Source organism: Dendrobates tinctorius, unplaced genomic scaffold (assembly GCF_039654945.1).
Source record: "Dendrobates tinctorius isolate UK_male_01 unplaced genomic scaffold, ASM3965494v1 ptg000062l, whole genome shotgun sequence".
NCBI classification, from domain to species: domain Eukaryota; kingdom Metazoa; phylum Chordata; class Amphibia; order Anura; family Dendrobatidae; genus Dendrobates; species Dendrobates tinctorius.
The window spans coordinates 30,150,281-30,168,658 of NW_027361730.1; the positions used below are offsets into that span (position 1 = coordinate 30,150,281).

An 18,378-nucleotide genomic window follows, 5' to 3' on the forward strand; every position below is an offset into this window, starting at 1 on the left:
CCTCAACGGAGTCTGTGCGTGTAGTGGTTCGAGCCGGAATAATTGCAGAAAAGCAACTGAATAATAATAATAAGAAGAAGAAGAATAAGTTAGCAGCGTTCGGATTACAAGATAGTGCTTTTTCAAGCACTATAATAATTTTGAGGCCTCAGATTAGCAGTTTTCAATATTGTGTACATTGCATTATAATTGTTTTTCTTTTTTTAGATGTCAGAAAGAAATTATTACCTCAAATACCTGAAAGGACTTTTGAAGCGAAAAGCATCCAAAACCAGGTCTGTTAATGCAAAGTAAATTCACTAGAAACTAGACATTATACAAATATGTGCATTTGTTTCATATTGTGTTTTCTGGACATATTAGCCCAGGCTGCTAAATTTCTAACATATGTTTCAAATTAGTGAGGTTAGCAATTTGAAACACTAGTCATAGATTCTTTATAATTTATTACTTGATCCCTGAGGCTCATGTAGTGGAAGTGAAAAATGTCATAATTCAGATTTTCAGAACTGACTGTGAGTATAAAAAGAGAAATAGTAAGGGAGATTTACTAACTAAAATACCCAAGTACTCATTCTAAAATTCAGTCAGGATTCTGGCCATGTGCCACATCTATAAAGGTTTTAAAGGGAACCTGTCAACTGACACGTCACCCTCTCCATGGTCAGCGTGTATCAGACACTAACTGCATGAATTCAGCCAGGTATCTTTAACCCCTGTACGACCTTGGACGTATCCATACGTCCAGGTTGGCTGGAACTTATTGACCTTGGTCATATGGAAATATCACATAGATTTTGTGCGCACAGAGGCTGTGCGTGCACGATCGCCGTCAGTTTCAGCTGATTCTGACAGCTGACACCCAGCAAAAAGTGCAGGAGCGGTTCATGCACTGCTCCCGGAACTTTATCCCCTTATCCCCCTAAATACTGCAATTACAGCATTTAGCAGACATGCAGTGGCAGGGAGCCCCCTGTGCACTTCAATTGGAATCCACGCGACGTCCTTGCCATGGTGATCCGATGTCATCATGACAACATCCGGGTCACCAGGCACTTGCAAGACAGACCATGTGCAGTGCAGTGCTGGGGCATTGCAATATATTAGAACTGCGATCAGACTGCAGAAAGTGAAAGCTTAGTAAAAAAAAGTTTAAAAAAACGAAATCACAAAATAATTATATATACAGTTGTGGCCAAAAGTATTGACACCCCTGCAATTCTGTCAGATAATACTCAGTTTCTTCCTGAAAATGATTGCAAACACAAATTCTTTGGTTTTATTATCTTCAATTAATTTGTCTTAAATGAAAAAACACAAAAAGAATAGTCCTAAAGCCAAATTGGATATAATTCCACACCAAACATAAAAAAGAGGGTGGACAAAAGTATTGGCACTGTTCGAAAAATCATGTGATGCTTCTCTAATTTGTGTAATTAACAGCACCTGTAACTTACCTGTGGCACCTAACAGTTGTTGGCAATAACTAAATCACACTTGCAGCCAGTTGACATGGATTAAAGTTGACTCAACCTCTGTCCTGTGTCCTTGTGTGTACCACATTGAGCATGGAGAAAAGAAAGAAGACCAAAGAACTGTCTGAGGACTTGAGAAACCAAATTGTGAGGAAGCATGAGCAATCTCAAGACTACAAGTCCATCTCCAAAGACCTGAATGTTCCTGTGTCTACCGTGCGCAGTGTCATCAAGAAGTTTAAAGCCCATGGCACTGTGGCTAACCTCCCTAGATGTGGACGGAAAAGAAAAATTGACAAGAGATTTCAATGCAAGATTGTGCGGATGTTGGATAAAGAACCTTGACTAACATCCAAACAAGTTCGATCTGCCATGCGGTCCGAGGGTACAACAGTGTCAACCTGTACTATCCGTCGGCATCTGAATAAAAAGGGACTGTATGGTAGGAGACCCAGGAAGACCCCACTTCTTACCCCGAGACATAAAAAAGCCAGGCTGGAGTTTGCCAAAACTTACCTGAAAAAGCCTAAAATGTTTTGGAAGAATGTTCTCTTGTCAGATGAAACAAAAGTAGAGCTTTTTGGGCAAAGGCATCAACATAGAGTTTACAGGAGAAAAAAAGAGGCATTCAGAGAAAAGAACACGGTCCCTACAGTCAAACATGGCGGAGGTTCCCTGATGTTTTGGGGTTGCTTTGCTGCCTCTGGCACTGGACTGCTTGACCGTGTGCATGGCATTATGAAGTCAGAAGACTACCAACAAATTTTGCAGCTTAATGTAGGGCCCAGTGTGAGAAAGCTGCGTCTCCCTCAGAGGTCATGGGTCTTCCAGCAGGACAATGACCAAAAACACATTTCAAAAAGCACTAGAAAATGGTTTGAGAGAAAGCACTGGAGACTTCTAAGGTGGCCAGCAATGAGTACAGACCTGAATCCCATAGAACACCTGTGGAGAGATCTAAAAATGGCAGTTTGGAGAGGGCACCCTTCAAATATCAGGGACCTGGAGCAGTTTGCCAAAGAAGAATGGTCTAAAATTCCAGCAGAGCATTTTAAGAAACTCATTGATGGTTACCGGAAGTGGTTAGTCACAGTTATTTTGGCTAAAGGTTGTGCAACCAAGTATTAGGCTGAGGGTGCCAATACTTTTGTCTGGCCCATTTTTGGAGTTTTGTATGAAATGATCAATGTTTTGCTTTTTGCTTCATTCTCTTTTGTGTTTTTTCATTTAAGACAAATTAAATGAAGATAATAATACCAAAGAATTTGTGTTTGCAATCATTTTCAGGAAGAAACTGAGTATTATCTGACAGAATTGTATATATATACAATATTATCTGACAGAATTGTATATATATATATATATATATATATATATATATATATATATATATATATATATATATACACACTCACTGGCCACTTTATTAGGTACACCATGCTAGTAAGGGGTTGGACCCCCTTTTGCCTTCAGAACTGCCTCAATTCTTCGTGGCAGAGATTCAACAAGGTGCTGGAAGCATTCCTCAGAGATTTTGGACCATATTGACATGATGGCATCACACAGTTGGCGCAGATTTGTCGGCTGCACATCCCTGATGCGAATCTCCCGTTCCACCACATCCCAAAGATGCTCTATTGGATTGAGATCTGGTGACTGAGGAGGCCATTTGAGTACAGTAAACTCATTGTCATGTTCAAGAAACCAATCTGAGATGATTCGAGCTTTATGACATGGCGCATTATCCTGCTGAAAGTAGCCATCAGATGTTGGGTACATTGTGGTCATAAAGGGATGGACATGGTCAGCAACAATACTCAGGTAGGCTGTGGCGTTGCAACGATGCTCAATTGGTACCAAGGGGCCCAAAGAGTGCCCAGAAAAAATTCCCCACACCATGACACCACCACCACCAGCCTGAACCGTTGAGACAAGGCAGGATGGATCCATGCTTTCATGTTGTTTACGCCAAATTCTGACCCTACCATCCGAATGTCGCAGCAGAAATCGAGACTCATCAGACCAGGCAACGTTTTTCCAATCTTCTACTGTCCAATTTCGATGAGCTTGTGCAAATTGTAGCCTCAGTTTCCTGTTCTTAGCTGAGAGGAGTGGTACCCAGTGTGGTCTTCTGCTGCTGTAGCCCATCTGCCTCAAAGTTCGACGCACTGTGCGTTCAGAGATGCTCTTCTGCCTACCTTGGTTGTAACGGGTGGCAATTTGAGTCACTGTTGCCTTTCTATCAGCTCGAACCAGTCTGCCCATTCTCCTCTGACCTCTGGCATCAACATGGCATTTCCGGCCACAGAACTGCCGCTCACTGGATTTTTTTTCTTTTTCGGACCATTCTCTGTAAACCCTAGAGATGGTTGTGCGTGAAAATCCCAGTAGATCAGCAGTTTCTGAAATTCTCAGACCAGCCCTTCTGGCACCAACAATCATGCCACGTTCAAAGGCACTCAAATCACCTTTCTTCCCCATACTGATGCTCGGTTTGAACTGCAGGAGATTGTCTTGACCATGTCTACATGCCTAAATGCACTGAGTTGCCGCCATGTGATTGGCTGATTAGAAATTAAGTCTTAACACACAGTTGGACAGGTGTACCTAATAAAGTGGCCAGTGAGTGTATATATATATATATATATATATAGTGCACATAACTACACTACATACTACACATAACTACATATCTATGAAAAAAAGTACACATATTTGGTATCGCCATGTTCGGTAGGACCCCACCTAAAATAAAAAAGTTACAGCTCTCAGAATAAAGCAAAGCAAAAATAATATCCGTATATACTCGAGTATAAGCCGAGGCCCCTAATTTTGCCATGGAAAACTGGGTAAGCTTATTGACTCAAGTATAAGCCGGGTATGCATTGTCCCCTTATCCCTGTCCTGCTCTGTGTGACTCTACCCCCTCCCAGTATGCATGGCTCAGCTCTCCCGTCCTCCTCCATGCTCCTCAGTGCACCCCCGTCCTCTTCAGTGCTCCCCTCGTCCTCCTCTGTGCTACCCCATCCTGATCCGTGCTCCCTCATCCTGCTCCGTGCTCCCCAATCCTGCTCTGTGCGCCACAATCCTGCTCCGTGCTCCTGTTTCCTGCTCCGTGCTCCTCTGTGCTTCCAGGTCCTGCTCCGTGCTCCCCCATCCTCCTCCGTGCTTCCCCCATCCTCTTCCATGCTCCCCCCATCCTCCTCCTTGCTCCCCCATCCTCCTCCGTCATACCGTCCTCCTGCCATCGCTGAACGTCTCTGCATCCTCCGTTGTCCCAGGGCTGGCAACTTCTTCCTGTGTTGAGCGGTCATGTGGTACCGCTCATTAAGGTCATGAAAATGGACGCCATTCCTATGGGAAGAAGCTGCCAGCTGTCAGAGACACCGCACTGCACTTGCTCATAGAGCCAGTGCTCGTGTCCTGAGAACAGAAGCAGTGCTAAAAGATACCTGGGGAGCAGGGCAGCAGAGGTGACCATGCGTGCTTCAGGCTAATAGTGTCAGGATCCAGTCAGTGCTGGAAAGTAAAGATGCATAGGACCTGCGGACACTAAAACTGAATAATGTGCACGGGACCTATGGTCATGTGACTGCAAGGGGGCGGGGCTTAGCGTCCTGTATTCAGATAGGACAGGACACCATACAACAACTCAGAGTCAGGCAAAACAGAGGTCACACACAGTACGGGCGAACGAGGTACAGGAGAGACAAACAGACGGGTAGTCAGACAGAGCCAAAGGTCATACACAAGAGGGCGACGTGGTACCAAGGGGACGAGCAGAGAGAAGTCGGGTCACAAGCAGAGAGTCATACACGAGAGGTAGCGCAGTACAAGAGGGTCAGGCAGAACTCGTAACAGGGACAGAACCAGATCACAACCGAACAAACAAGCAAGATATCAGGCACAAGGCACACGTATACAAGAGGTCACTTAACTCAGCCGAGGGCAGGAGTATAACTGACACCGGACCCAGGTCCAGTGAGCACTAAATAGCCTCCTGCTGCCAGAGAGAGGCAGCACAATTAACCCCTAGTCTAACCAGGATGGGTCAAAGCGAAATCCCGTCCTGGATCATGACAGTACCCTCCTCTCAATGGGGGGCCACCGGACCCCCAGGTCTCTCAGGGTACTTGGCGTGAAAGGCTCGGATCAACCGATCCGCATGAACTGATCGAGCAGGAACCCACGAGCGTTCCTCAGGACCGTAGCCCTTCCAATGTATCAAATACTGAAGGGCGTGACGGACCAACCTGGAGTCGACAATTCGTTCCACCTCGTACTCAGCCTGCCCATCTACCAGAACCGGTGTCGGGGAAGATGATGATCCCTCCCCACTGGACCTCACAGGTTTCAAAAGGGCCTTATGGAAAACATTTGGGATCCGCAGAGATGGCGGGAGTTGCAACCGAAAAGCCACCGGGTTAACTGCTTCGGTAATTACATAGGGACCTATAAACTTGGGTCCAAGCTTTGCAGAGGGGACCTTGAGCCTTATATTTTTGGTGGATAACCATACCTTATCCCTGACCTGAAACACTGGACCCACGGATCGTTTTTTGTCCGCAAAAAATTTAAATTTGTCCTGGGCCTTCGTAATGTTATTCTGGACCTCCCGCCATACCTCCCCCAACCGCTGGATCGACTCATCCGCCCCAGGACACCCAGAATTCAAGTAGGAAAATTATCCAAAATGAGGATGAAACCCATAATTGCAAAAAAAAGGAGATGTACCCGTAGACTGGTTAGTGCGGTTGTTGAAAGCAAACTCAGCCAATGGTAACACAGAACACCAATCATCCTGTCGGGCTGAGGTCAAACAACGCAGAATTTGCTCCAGAGACTGATTGGTCCGCTCAGTCTGCCCATTAGTCTCTGGATGGTAGGCGGATGAAAAGGACAGACTAATACCCAACCTCCTACAAAAAGCTCTCCAAAATCTGGACACAAATTGCACTCCCCTATCAGACACCACATTCAGGGGTACCCCATGCAACCGCACCACATTCTCCACAAACAATCTGGACAATGTTTCCGCATTAGGTAGAGCTGCCAAAGGTACAAAATGTGCCTGCTTACTAAACCTGTCCACTACGACCCAGACCACGGTATTACCCTTGGAAGGGGGAAGGTTGGTGATGAAATCTATGGACAGATGAGTCCATGGTCTCTCAGGAATTGGCAGTGGTACCAATTCCCCGGCCGGCCGGTTATGGGGAGTTTTCGCACGGGCACAAACCTCACACGCAGACACATACTCCCCAACATCAGAGGCTAAAGAAGACCACCAGAACATTCTAGCAATGGCCTTCCGGGTCGCTGAGATCCCTGGATGTCCACCCAGAACTGAGTCATGGAACTCCTGGAGGACCTTGAGACGAAACTGAGCTGGCACAAAAAGTTTATCCACCGGCTTAGCTGGAGGTGCAAGAGCCTGGGCTTCTCGAATCTCTCGTTCCAACACATTAGAAACCTCTGCCACCACCACCCCAGGCTGAAGAATGGAGGATGGAGGTTCCGGGGGGGACACCGGATCCAGACTGCGTGACAACGCATCCGCTCTGATATTCTTGGATCCTGGTCGGAAAGTGATCGAGAAGTTGAATCGAGAAAAAAAAAGTGACCATCTAGCCTGTCTGGGAGTCAACCTTTTAGCAGACTCGATGTAAGCTAGGTTTTTGTGGTCCGTGATTACCGTTATAGGATGGACAGCCCCCTCCAAAAAATGCCTCCATTCTGCAAAAGCCAATTTTACGGCCAGAAGTTCCCGATTCCCCACATCATAGTTTCTCTCTGCCGGAGAGAACTTCTTTGAGAAAAAGGCGCAAGGTCTTAAATTGGTCAAAGTGGCGGGTCCCTGGGACAATACCACCCCCACCTCTGAGGCGTCTACCTCAACAATAAATGGTTCAGAGGGGTCCGGTTGGATAAGAACCGGGGCCGACATGAAACATTTTTTCAAAAACTGAAATGCCGCTACCGCTGCGGTTGACCAATTCTTGATATCGGCCCCCTTTTGAGTCATGTCTGTGAGGGGTTTAACCACCTGTGAGAACCCCCTTATAAATTTCCGATAATAATTAGCGAACCCTAGGAAACGTTGCAGACCCTTCAAATCACACGGTTGAACCCACTCGAGAATGGCCTGCACCTTATTAGGATCCATGCGATACCCTTCAGCAGACACGATGAACCCCAGAAAGGACAGTTCCTGAACAAAAAATAAACATTTTTCAAGTTTAGCAAACAGACAGTTCTCCCTGAGCCTTTGGAGAACTGCCTGAACATGACCAAAGTGAGTCTGTTTATCAGGCGAGTACATTAAAATGTCATCCAAATACACCACCATAAAACGTCCAATCAAATCAGAGAACACATGATTTATGAAATTTTGGAAGACCGCTGGAGCGTTGGTCAGGCCGAAGGGCATGACCAAATTTTCAAACAACCCTTCAGTAGTGAGAAAGGCGGTCTTCCATTCATCTCCATCCCGGACTCGGATAAGGTTATACGCTCCCCGTAGGTCTAATTTCGAAAACCACTTAGCTCCGGACAACTGATTGTATAAATCAGGAATAAGTGGAAGGGGATAAGTATTCCTCACAGTTATTTTATTTAACTCACGAAAATCGAGGCATGGGCGCAAACCACCGTCTTTTTTTTTTACAAAAAAGAACCCTGCCGCCACAGGAGAAACAGAAGGACGAATATGTCCCTTACGGAGGCTCTCAGAAATATATTCCTTCATCGCAGCCCGTTCCAGACCCGAGAGGTTATACAGGCGGGCTTTGGGCAATTTAGCACCTGGAACCAGGTCAATGGCACAATCAAATGGGCGGTGTGGTGGTAAAACCTTAGCCTCTTTTTCGGAGAAAACGTCAGTATAATCTATCAGGCACTCCGGAATGCCTTCTAGACCCACGGACGACACAGACACAGAAACAAGACATTTCTCAGAGCAATAGGGACCCCATTTAACAATATCCCGAGATTCCCAATTAATCACAGGATTATGCAGCTGTAACCAGGGGAACCCCAACACCAGTCCCGCAGGCAGGTTGTTCATTACAAAACATGAAATACGTTCCTGATGTAAGGAACTCACTTTAAGGAGAAACTCTTCAGTACAAAACACAATGTCATTCTTACCCAGTGGTGTTTTGTCAATAGCAACAAGGTGAATCGGAGTCTCCAACCTAACTGTCCCTAACTTACACCTGGCCACCAAGTCAGAGTCAATAAAGTTCAATGATGAACCGCAATCCACGAAGGCAGTTGTGGATGTGGAGACACCCCCACAACAAAGTTCCACTTGGAATGACATTTTAGAAAATGCAGAAAAGGGTACCTGAGAGCCTGGGTGACCTCCACGATAATCACCCGGGCTCAGTCGTTTGTTGGTTAGTGGCCGGGAGGGTCAATCCTTTTTCCCATGTCCAGACTCGCCACTGTGGACACAGCATTTTCTCACGTGCCGTTGCCTCCTTTCTTCCTCATTACGGTTGATGGTTCCCATCGCCGTGATTTTCAGTGAAGAACTGGCTCCCCTTCCTTGGGAGAACAATGATGTCTCGGTTTGTATCACTCCCCTTGCCCGTAACCTGCGATCCATTCGGACGGCCTGTGTCATAGCTTCCTCCAGGGCATCAGGTGGGGGGTGGAGAGCCAAGGCGTCTTTCAGATGCTCAGACAGGCCTCTGTGGAACAACCCCCGGAGAGCAGCGTCGTTCCAGCAGACCTCAGCAGCCCAGCGTCTGAACTCTGAGCAAAACCACTCAGCTGAGTGTTTCCCCTGGCAAACATTCATCAGTCTGTCCTCAGCCATACGCACCCGATCAGGCTCATCATAAATATGCCCCAGGGCCTCAAAAAATGCATCCACAGTCATACGCTCAGGGGCCGTGGTAGGAAGGGAGAAATCCCAAGCTTGGGGGGCTCCCCTTAACAGAGACATAATGACCCCCACTCTCTGACTTTCATCCCCAGAAGAGTGTGGTCTTAAGGAAAAAAAAAGCTTACAGCCCTCCTTGAACACTCTGAAGTCATTTTTATCTCCAGAAAAGGTATCTGGTAACTTCACTGGAGACTCAGGGGAAATTAATGTAACATCCCGATCCCCCAATGAAAGAACCCCCTGCACAGTGTCGGCGATCAGCTGCTGAGACTGAGCCAGGACTCTTTGTTCTCCAAAGAGTTTCTGAGACATCTGCGTCAGATGCTTAACCTGCTCAGAAAGAGCGTGCACAGGATCCATCACACACACAGGTGAATGGGAGCAGAGAAAAAAAATGGTATGGGTCAGTTATAATGTCAGAGACACCGCACTGCACTTGCTCATAGAGCCAGTGCTCGTGTCCTGAGAACAGAAGCAGTGCTAAAAGATACCTGGGGAGCAGGGCAGCAGAGGTGACCATGCGTGCTTCAGGCTAATAGTGTCAGGATCCAGTCAGTGCTGGAAAGTAAAGATGCATAGGACCTGCGGACACTAAAACTGAATAATGTGCACGGGACCTATGGTCATGTGACTGCAAGGGGGCGGGGCTTAGCGTCCTGTATTCAGATAGGACAGGACACCATACAACAACTCAGAGTCAGGCAAAACAGAGGTCACACACAGTACGGGCGAACGAGGTACAGGAGAGACAAACAGACGGGTAGTCAGACAGAGCCAAAGGTCATACACAAGAGGGCGACGTGGTACCAAGGGGACGAGCAGAGAGAAGTCGGGTCACAAGCAGAGAGTCATACACGAGAGGTAGTGCAGTACAAGAGGGTCAGGCAGAACTCGTAACAGGGACAGAACCAGATCACAACCGAACAAACAAGCAAGATATCAGGCACAAGGCACACGTATACAAGAGGTCACTTAACTCAGCCGAGGGCAGGAGTATAACTGACACCGGACCCAGGTCCAGTGAGCACTAAATAGCCTCCTGCTGCCAGAGAGAGGCAGCACAATTAACCCCTAGTCTAACCAGGACGGGTCAAAGCGAAATCCCGTCCTGGATCATGACACCAGCCCTGGGACAAAGGAGGATGCAGGGACGTTCAGCGATGGCATGAGGAAGGTAAGTATGATATCCCAGCCACCGGCTCCTGCCGCCGCTCCCCCTCCCCCGCTGGTTTCTGCACAATGACTCATGTATAAGCCAAGGGGGCATTTTCAGCACAAAAAAAGTGCTGAAATCTTGGCTTATACATGAGTATATACGGTATTTATTCTATAAAATAGTTTTTCTTGCGTAAAACTGCCTAAAGACAAAAAAGCTATATAAATTTGATATCACTGTAATCACATGGACCCAAAGAATAAAACTGCCTTATCAATTTTACCATACATGGAACGGCATAAAAAAATTAAAAAAATAATTCCTGAATTGCTAGTTTTTGTTCATTCTACAGCTTATCAGAACAAATCCCGCTATAATATAACAATTATTTGAATCAAATATTAAAATAGTAAAAAAAGAGACCAGGAAAATATCAAATACAACAATAATACTATTAGATATTGGGGCGTTTAATACCAAAAATCTAAATGTGGATTACTCTCTCTCACCCTGTTGATGCCCTGAGAATCATCTCTTCTTGGCTGCAGAGGTTGGCACCCTAGCTTGAATGCAATCTGGTGCACCCGCAGGAGGTTTCCACTGTTTAGGCACATCAGGGGCTCTCCAAATACAACATGACACCCTCGGATCATTCCATCAAAGTCTGGGTTCTAAGGCTAAGTGCACACGTACTTTTTTGCCCTGCGGATTTTTCCACGCAGAATTGAAGAAATCCGCAGGTCAAATGACCTGCATTTTTCCAGCAGATTTCTTCCTTTTTTCTTGCGTTTTTTTGTGCGGTTTTCCCCTGCGGATTTCCCCCTACAGATTTGGAGAATGGAGCAGGTGGAAAACCGCACAAAAGAAGTGACATGCTGCATATTTTGAACCACAAGAAAACCGCGTGGAAAAATCCGCAGCGTTTGCACAGCGTTTTTTTTTTCTATTGATTAACATGCTACTGTACATCACAATGCGGATATGCAGCGTTTCTGAGCGGTAAAATCCACTGCGGATCCGAAGGAAATCTGCGTCGTGTGCACATGGCCTAAAATGTCACTCTTTCATTTTTTAGTTCTGCCGTGTTCCCAAACAGTAGTTTTTCCTAACATGTGGGGTATCCGCGTACTCAGGAGAAATTGTACAACACATTTCGGGGTCTATATTCTCCTGCTAAAGTGTGAAAATGCTAAATTTGGTACTAAGAGAACATTCTTGTGGGAAAAATTTGATTTTTTTTTTATTTTCACAGCTCAACGTTATAAACTTCTGTGTTACACATCTAGATAAGTTTCTATTGAGAGGATTGAGAGGTCTAGTTTCTAAAATGAGGTCACTTGCAAGGGTTTTCCACTCTTTAGGCACATCTGGGCTTCTCCAAACACGACACGGTGTCTGCTAATTATTCCAGCAAATTTTGCATTAAAAAGTCAGATGGCACTCCTTCCCTTCCAAGCCCTGCTGTGCACTCAAACTGTAGTTTTCCTCCACATATGGGGTATCGGCCTACTCAGGAGAAATTGCACAGCAAACTGTATGGTGAAAATTCTCCTGTTACCCTTGTGAAAATGCAAAATTTGGGGCTAAAAACATTTTTGTGGGAAAAATTTGATTCATTTTATTTTCATGGTTCATTGTTATAAACTTCTGTGAAGCAAGCACCTGGGGGTTCAAGATGCTCAACACACACCTAGGTAAGTTTCTTGAGGTTAGTTTCCAAAATGGTGTCACTTGTGTGGAAATTTCACTGTTCAGGCATATGACGAGCACTCCAAACGTAACATGGTCTGCTAATTATTCCAGCAAATTTTGCATTCAAAAAGTCAAATGGCACACCTTCCTTCCCAAGCCTTGCCATGCACCCAAACAGTGGTTTTCACCCACACATGGGTACTCGCATGCTCAGGAGAAACTGCACAACAAATTTTTGGTTCTATTTTTTGTTGTTACCCTTACAAAAATAAAAATATTGGGTCTATAGTAAAATTTTTGTGAAAAAAAGTGAAATGTTCATTTTTCCTTACACATTCCAAAAATTCCTGTGAAGCACCTGAAGGGTTAATGAATTTCTTGAATGTGGTTTTGAGCACCCTGAGGGTTGCAGTTTTTAGAAAGGTGTCACATTTGGCTATTTTCTGTCAAATAGGCCCCTCAAAGTCACTTCAAATGTAACGTAATGCTAAAAAAATGGTTTTATACATTTTGTTGGAGAAAAAGAATTCGCTAAAGAATTACTAAAAACAGAAAAAACTAGGTTTTAAAAATTGGGCTGATGTGAAATCGACATGTGGGAAATGTTATTTTTTTTAACCCCTTACCTACAATTGACGTAATATTCCGTCCATGTGACCATGGACCTAATTACCATGGACGGAATATTACGTCATCGCGATCAGCGGCGCCCACGTGGTGAGCGCCGCTGATCGCGGCCGAGTGTCAGCTAATTATCATAGCTGACACCCGGCACAATGTGTCAGGGGCGGTCACGGACCACCCCCGACACGTTAACCCCTTGCACACCGCGATCAAACGCGATCGCGGTGTACCGGGGGTTAAAGGGAAGCATCGGCAGGGAGGGGGCTCCCTCCTTGCTTCCCTGAGCCCCCCACGGCAGCGCAATGTGCAGCACTGCTGCGGGGGACTCCCTTCCTCCAGGCCCCCGAATCCAAGATGGCGACGGGGGCCTGAGGAAGCTGGCTTCCTCAGTGCCTGCAAAGCGCAGGCATGAGGAAGTCTGCAGCAGTGCCTGTGACAGATCGCTGATCTGTCACAGTGATCTGTGATGTGACAGATCAGCGATCTGTCACAGGACAGTGATGTCCCACCTGGGACAAGGTAATAAAGTAAAAAAAAAAAAAAAAAGTGTTAAAAATAATTTTAAAAAAATCGCTAAATAAATTAGTTAAAAAAAAAAAAATATTCCCCAATAAATCCATTTTTTGAAAATAAAAAAGAAACAAAACAATAAAAGTACACATATTTGGTATCGCCGCGTCCGTAATGACCTGCCCTATAAAACTGTCCCATTAGTTAACCCCTTTAGCGAACCCCTTAAAAAATAAAAATAAAAAACGAAGCAAAAAATAATGATTTATTATCATACCACCGAACAAAAAGTGCAATAACGCGCGATCAAAAAGACGCATATAAATATCCATGGTACCGCTGAAAACGTCATCTTGTCCCGCAAAAAACGAGCCACCATACAGCGTCATCCGCAAAAAAATAAAAAAGTTATAGCTCGCAGAATAAAGCGATACAAAAATAATTATTTTTTATATAAAATTGTTTTCATTGCAAAAAACCGACAAAACATAAAAAAACGACCTAAATGAGGTATCGCTGTAACCGTACTGACCCGAAGAATAAAAACGCGTTATCAATTTTACCGCACGCGGAACGGTGTAAACGCACCCCCCAAAAGAAATTCATGAAAAGCTGGTTTTTGTTCATTCTGCATCCCAAAAATCGGAATAAAAAGCGATCAAAAAATGTCACGTGCCCGAAAATGGTACCAATAAAAACGTCAACTCGTCCCGCAAAAAATAAGACCTCACATGACTCGGTGGGTCAAAATATGGAAAAATTATAGCTCACAATATGTGGTGATGCAAAAACTATTTTTACAATAAAAAGCGTCTTTTAGCGTGTGACAGCCGCCAAACATAAAAACCGCCATAAATCGTAAATCAAACCCCCCGTTATCACCCCCATAGTTAGAGAAAAATAATAAAACTAAAAGAAAATGTATTTATTTCCATTTTCCCGCTAGGGTTAGGGTTAGGGTAGGGTTAGGGCTAGGGCTAGGGTTAAGGCTAGGGTTAGGGTTAGGGCTAGGGTTAGGGTTAGGGCTAGGGTTAGGGCTAGGGTTAGGGTTAGGGATAGGGTTAGGGCTAGGGCTCAGATTAGGGTTAGGGGTGTGTTGAGGTTAGGGTTGGAGTTATAATTGGGGGTTTCCACTGTTTGGGCACATCAGGTGCTCTCCAAAGGCAACATGGCGTCTGATCTCAATTCCAGCCAATTCTGCGTTGAAAAAGTCAAATGGTGCTCCTTCCCTTCCAAGCTCTGCCATGTGCCCAAACAGTGTTTTACCCCCACATGTAGGGTATCAGCCTACTCAGGACAAATTACAAAACAACTTTTGGGGTCCAATTTCTCCTGTTACCCTTAGGAAAATAAAAAACTGGGGGCAAAAATATAATTTTGCGGAAAAAAATGTTTTTTTTATTTTCACGCCCAGGCGTTATAAACTTCTGTGAAGCACTTGGGGGTTCAAAGTGCTCTCCACACATCTAGATAAGCTCCGTGGGGGGTCTAGTTTCCAAAATGGGGTCACTTGTGGGGAGTTTCAATAGTTTAGGTACATCAGGGGCTCTCCAAACGCACATGACACCCGCATACCAATCCATCAAAGTCTGCATTCCAAAACGTCACTACTTCCCTTCCGAGCCCCGACGTGTGCCCATACAGTAGTTTTCTCCCACATATGAGATATCAGCGTACTCAGGACAAATTGGACAACAACTTTTGGGGTCCAATTTCTCCTGTTACCCTTGGGAAAATAAAAAAAATGGGGACTAAAAGATGATGTTTGTTGAAAAAATACGATATTTTTATTTTCACGCCCGGTCGTTATAAACTTCTGTGAAGCACTGGGGGGTTCAAAGTGCTCACCACACATCTAGATAAGTTCATTAGGGGGTCTAGTTTCCAAAATGGGGTCACTTGTGGGGGGTTTCCACTGTTTAGGTACATCAGGGGCTCTCCAAACGCAACATGACACCCGCAGACCATTCCATCAAAGTCTGCATTCCAAAACGTCACTACTTCCCTTCCGAGCCCCGACGTGTGCCCATACAGTAGTTTTCTCCCACATATGAGGTATCAGCGTACTCAGGACAAATTGGACAACAACTTTTGGGGTCCAATTTCTCCTGTTACCCTTGGGAAAATAAAAAAATGGGGACTAAAAGATCATGTTTGTGGAAAAAATACGATTTTTTTATTTTCACGCCCGGTCGTTATAAACTTCTGTGAAGCACTGGGGGGGTTCAAAGTGCTCACCACACATCTAGATAAGTTCATTAGGGGGTCTAGTTTCCAAAATGGGGTCACTTGTGGGGGGTTTCCACTGTTTAGGTACATCAGGGGCTCTCCAGACGCAACATGACACCCGCAGACCATTCCATCAAAGTCTGCATTCCAAAACGTCACTACTTCCCTTCCGAGCCCCGACGTGTGCCCATACAGTAGTTTTCTCCCACATATGAGGTATCAGCGTACTCAGGACAAATTGGACAACAACTTTTGGGGTCCAATTTCTCCTGTTACCCTTGGGAAAATAAAAAAATGGGGACTAAAAGATCATGTTTGTGGAAAAAATACGATTTTTTTATTTTCACGCCCGGACGTTATAAACTTCAGTGAAGCACTGGGGGGTTCAAAGTGCTCACCACACATCTAGATAAGTTCCTTGGGGGGTCTAGTTTCCAAAATGGTGTCATTTGTGGGGGGTTTCTACTGTTTTGGTACATCAGGGGCTTTCCTAATGCGACATGGTGTCCGATCTCAATTCCAGCCAAAAACGTCAAATGGCGCTGCTTCCCTTCCGAGCTCTGCCATACGCCCAAATAGTGGTTTACACCCACATGTGGGGTATCTGCGTACTCAGGATAAATTGCACAATATCTTTTAGGGTCCTGTTACTTTTGGAAAAATAAGAATTGAGGGTGAAAAGATCATTTTTGTGGAAAAAATATGATTTTTTAATTGTACTGCTGTACGTTATAAACTTCTGTGAAGCCCTTGGGGGTTCAAAGTTCTCACCACACATCTAGATAAGTTCCTTGGGGGGTCTAGATTCCAAAATGGTGTCATTTGTGGGGGGTTTCCACTGTTTTGGTACATCAGGGGTTTTCCAATCGCGACATGGTGTCCGATCTCAATTCTAGCCAAAAACGTCAAATGGCGCTGCTTCCCTTCCGAGCTCTGCTATGCGCCCAAATAGTCATTTACACCCACATATGGGGTATCAGCGTACTCAGGACAAATTGCACAAAAACTTTTAGGGTCCTGTTACCCTTGGAAAAATAAAAATTGTGGGTGAAAAGATCATTTTTGTGGAAAAAATATGATTTTTTAATTGTACCGCTGTACGTTATAAACTTCTGTGAAGCCCTTGTGGGTTCAAAGTTCTCACCACATATCTAGATAAGTTCCTTGGGGGGTCTAGTTTCCAAAATGGGGTCACTTGGGGGGGTTTCCACTGTTTAGGTACATCAGGGGCTCGCCAAACGTGACATGGCGTCCGATCTGAATTCCAGCCAATTTTGCATTGAAAAAGTCAAACGGCGCTCCTTCCATTCTGAGCTCTGCCATGCGCCGAAACAGTGGTTCCCCCCCACATATCAGGTATCAGCGTAGTCAGGACAAATTGCACAATAACTTTTGCAGTCCAATTTCTCCTGTTACCCTTGGTAAAATAAAGAAAATTGAACCTGAAGTATTTTTTTTGTGAAAAAAAGTTAAATGTTCATTTTTTTTTAATATTCAAAAAATTCCTGTGACGCACCTAAAGGGTTAATAAACTTCTTGAATGTGGTTTTAAGCACCTTGAGGGGTGCAGTTTTTAGAATGGTGTCACTTTTGGGTATTTTCTATCATATAGACCCCTCAAAGTGGCTTCAAATGTGAAGTGGTCCCTAAAAATAAAATGGTGTTGCAAAAATGAGAAATCGCTGGTCAAATTTTAACCCTTATAACTTCCTAGCAAAAAAAAATTTTGGTTGCAAAATTGTGCTGATGTAAAGTAAACATGTGGGAAATGTTATGTATTAAGTTTTTTGTGTGCCGTATCGCTGTGATTTAAGGGCATAAAAATTCAAAGTTGGAAAATTGCGAAATTTTCAAAATTTTCGCCAAATTTCCGTTTTTTTCACAAATAAACGCAAGTTATTTGAATGCAATTTTACCACGAACATGAAGTACAATATGTCACGAGAAAACAATGTCAGAATCACCAGGATCCATGAAAGCGTTCCAGAGTTATGACCTCATAAAGGTACAGTGGTCAGAATTGTAAAAATTGGCCCGGTAGTTAACGTGCAAACCACCCTTGGTAGTGAAGGGGTTAAGTATTTTGTGTGACATAACTCTATGGTTTAAGGGCATAAAAATGAGACGTTTGAAAATTGCAAAATTTGCTAAATTTTCGCCAAATTTCCATTTTTTCGCAAATAAACGCAAGTCATATAGAAGAAATTTTACCAATATCATGAAGTACAATATGTTATGAAAAAACTTTCTCAGAATTAGTGGGATCCATTGAAGCATTCCAGAGTTATTAACACATAAAGTGACACTGGTCAGAATTGTATAATTTGGCCTGGTTATAAAGGTGCAAACTGGCTGCTAGGGTTGGCGGATTGCGCTAAATTAAAATAAATTTAAAAGTGCAATCACAACCCGGGGTCCACCATGCAGAGATATTTAACTGCTGCTAGAGAACAATGATGGAAACTAAACAGCGAGCAATTGCTTGAACACACTGTGTTAATGCCACACAGTGTGAACGGAACACTGAGTACCAAGCTCCGTTACTTCACAGAGCTGAACTGAACAAAAGACACAGGGATAAAGCACGTGAAACTTATATGATGCTAGATATAATACCCTCTAGGCTTGGGGTTGTACTTGCCCAGTAACTCAACTGTGCTAACCACACACATGAAGGAAATTGGTGCTAAGCCAAGAGACTAATTGCCCCACTGATGCTAACTGCCTGCCTACAAGTACAGTCCCAGAGCGTAGACAGACTCACACAACCCGCAGACAGAATGGTAGATAAAACACTG

General features: G+C 44.5%; 1 protein-coding gene across 4 annotated transcripts in view; it reads left to right on the plus strand.

Moving 5' to 3' along the window:
• Positions 1 to 18,378, plus strand: part of STRA6 (signaling receptor and transporter of retinol STRA6) — a 219,810-nt gene that overhangs the window by 146,299 nt on the left and 55,133 nt on the right. For all 4 annotated transcript variants that reach the window (XM_073579469.1, XM_073579468.1, XM_073579470.1 and 1 more), the window contains one exon: positions 208 to 275. In XM_073579469.1, coding sequence (XP_073435570.1) covers positions 208 to 275 — 68 coding nt within the window. The remainder of the gene's footprint in view (positions 1 to 207; positions 276 to 18,378) is intronic.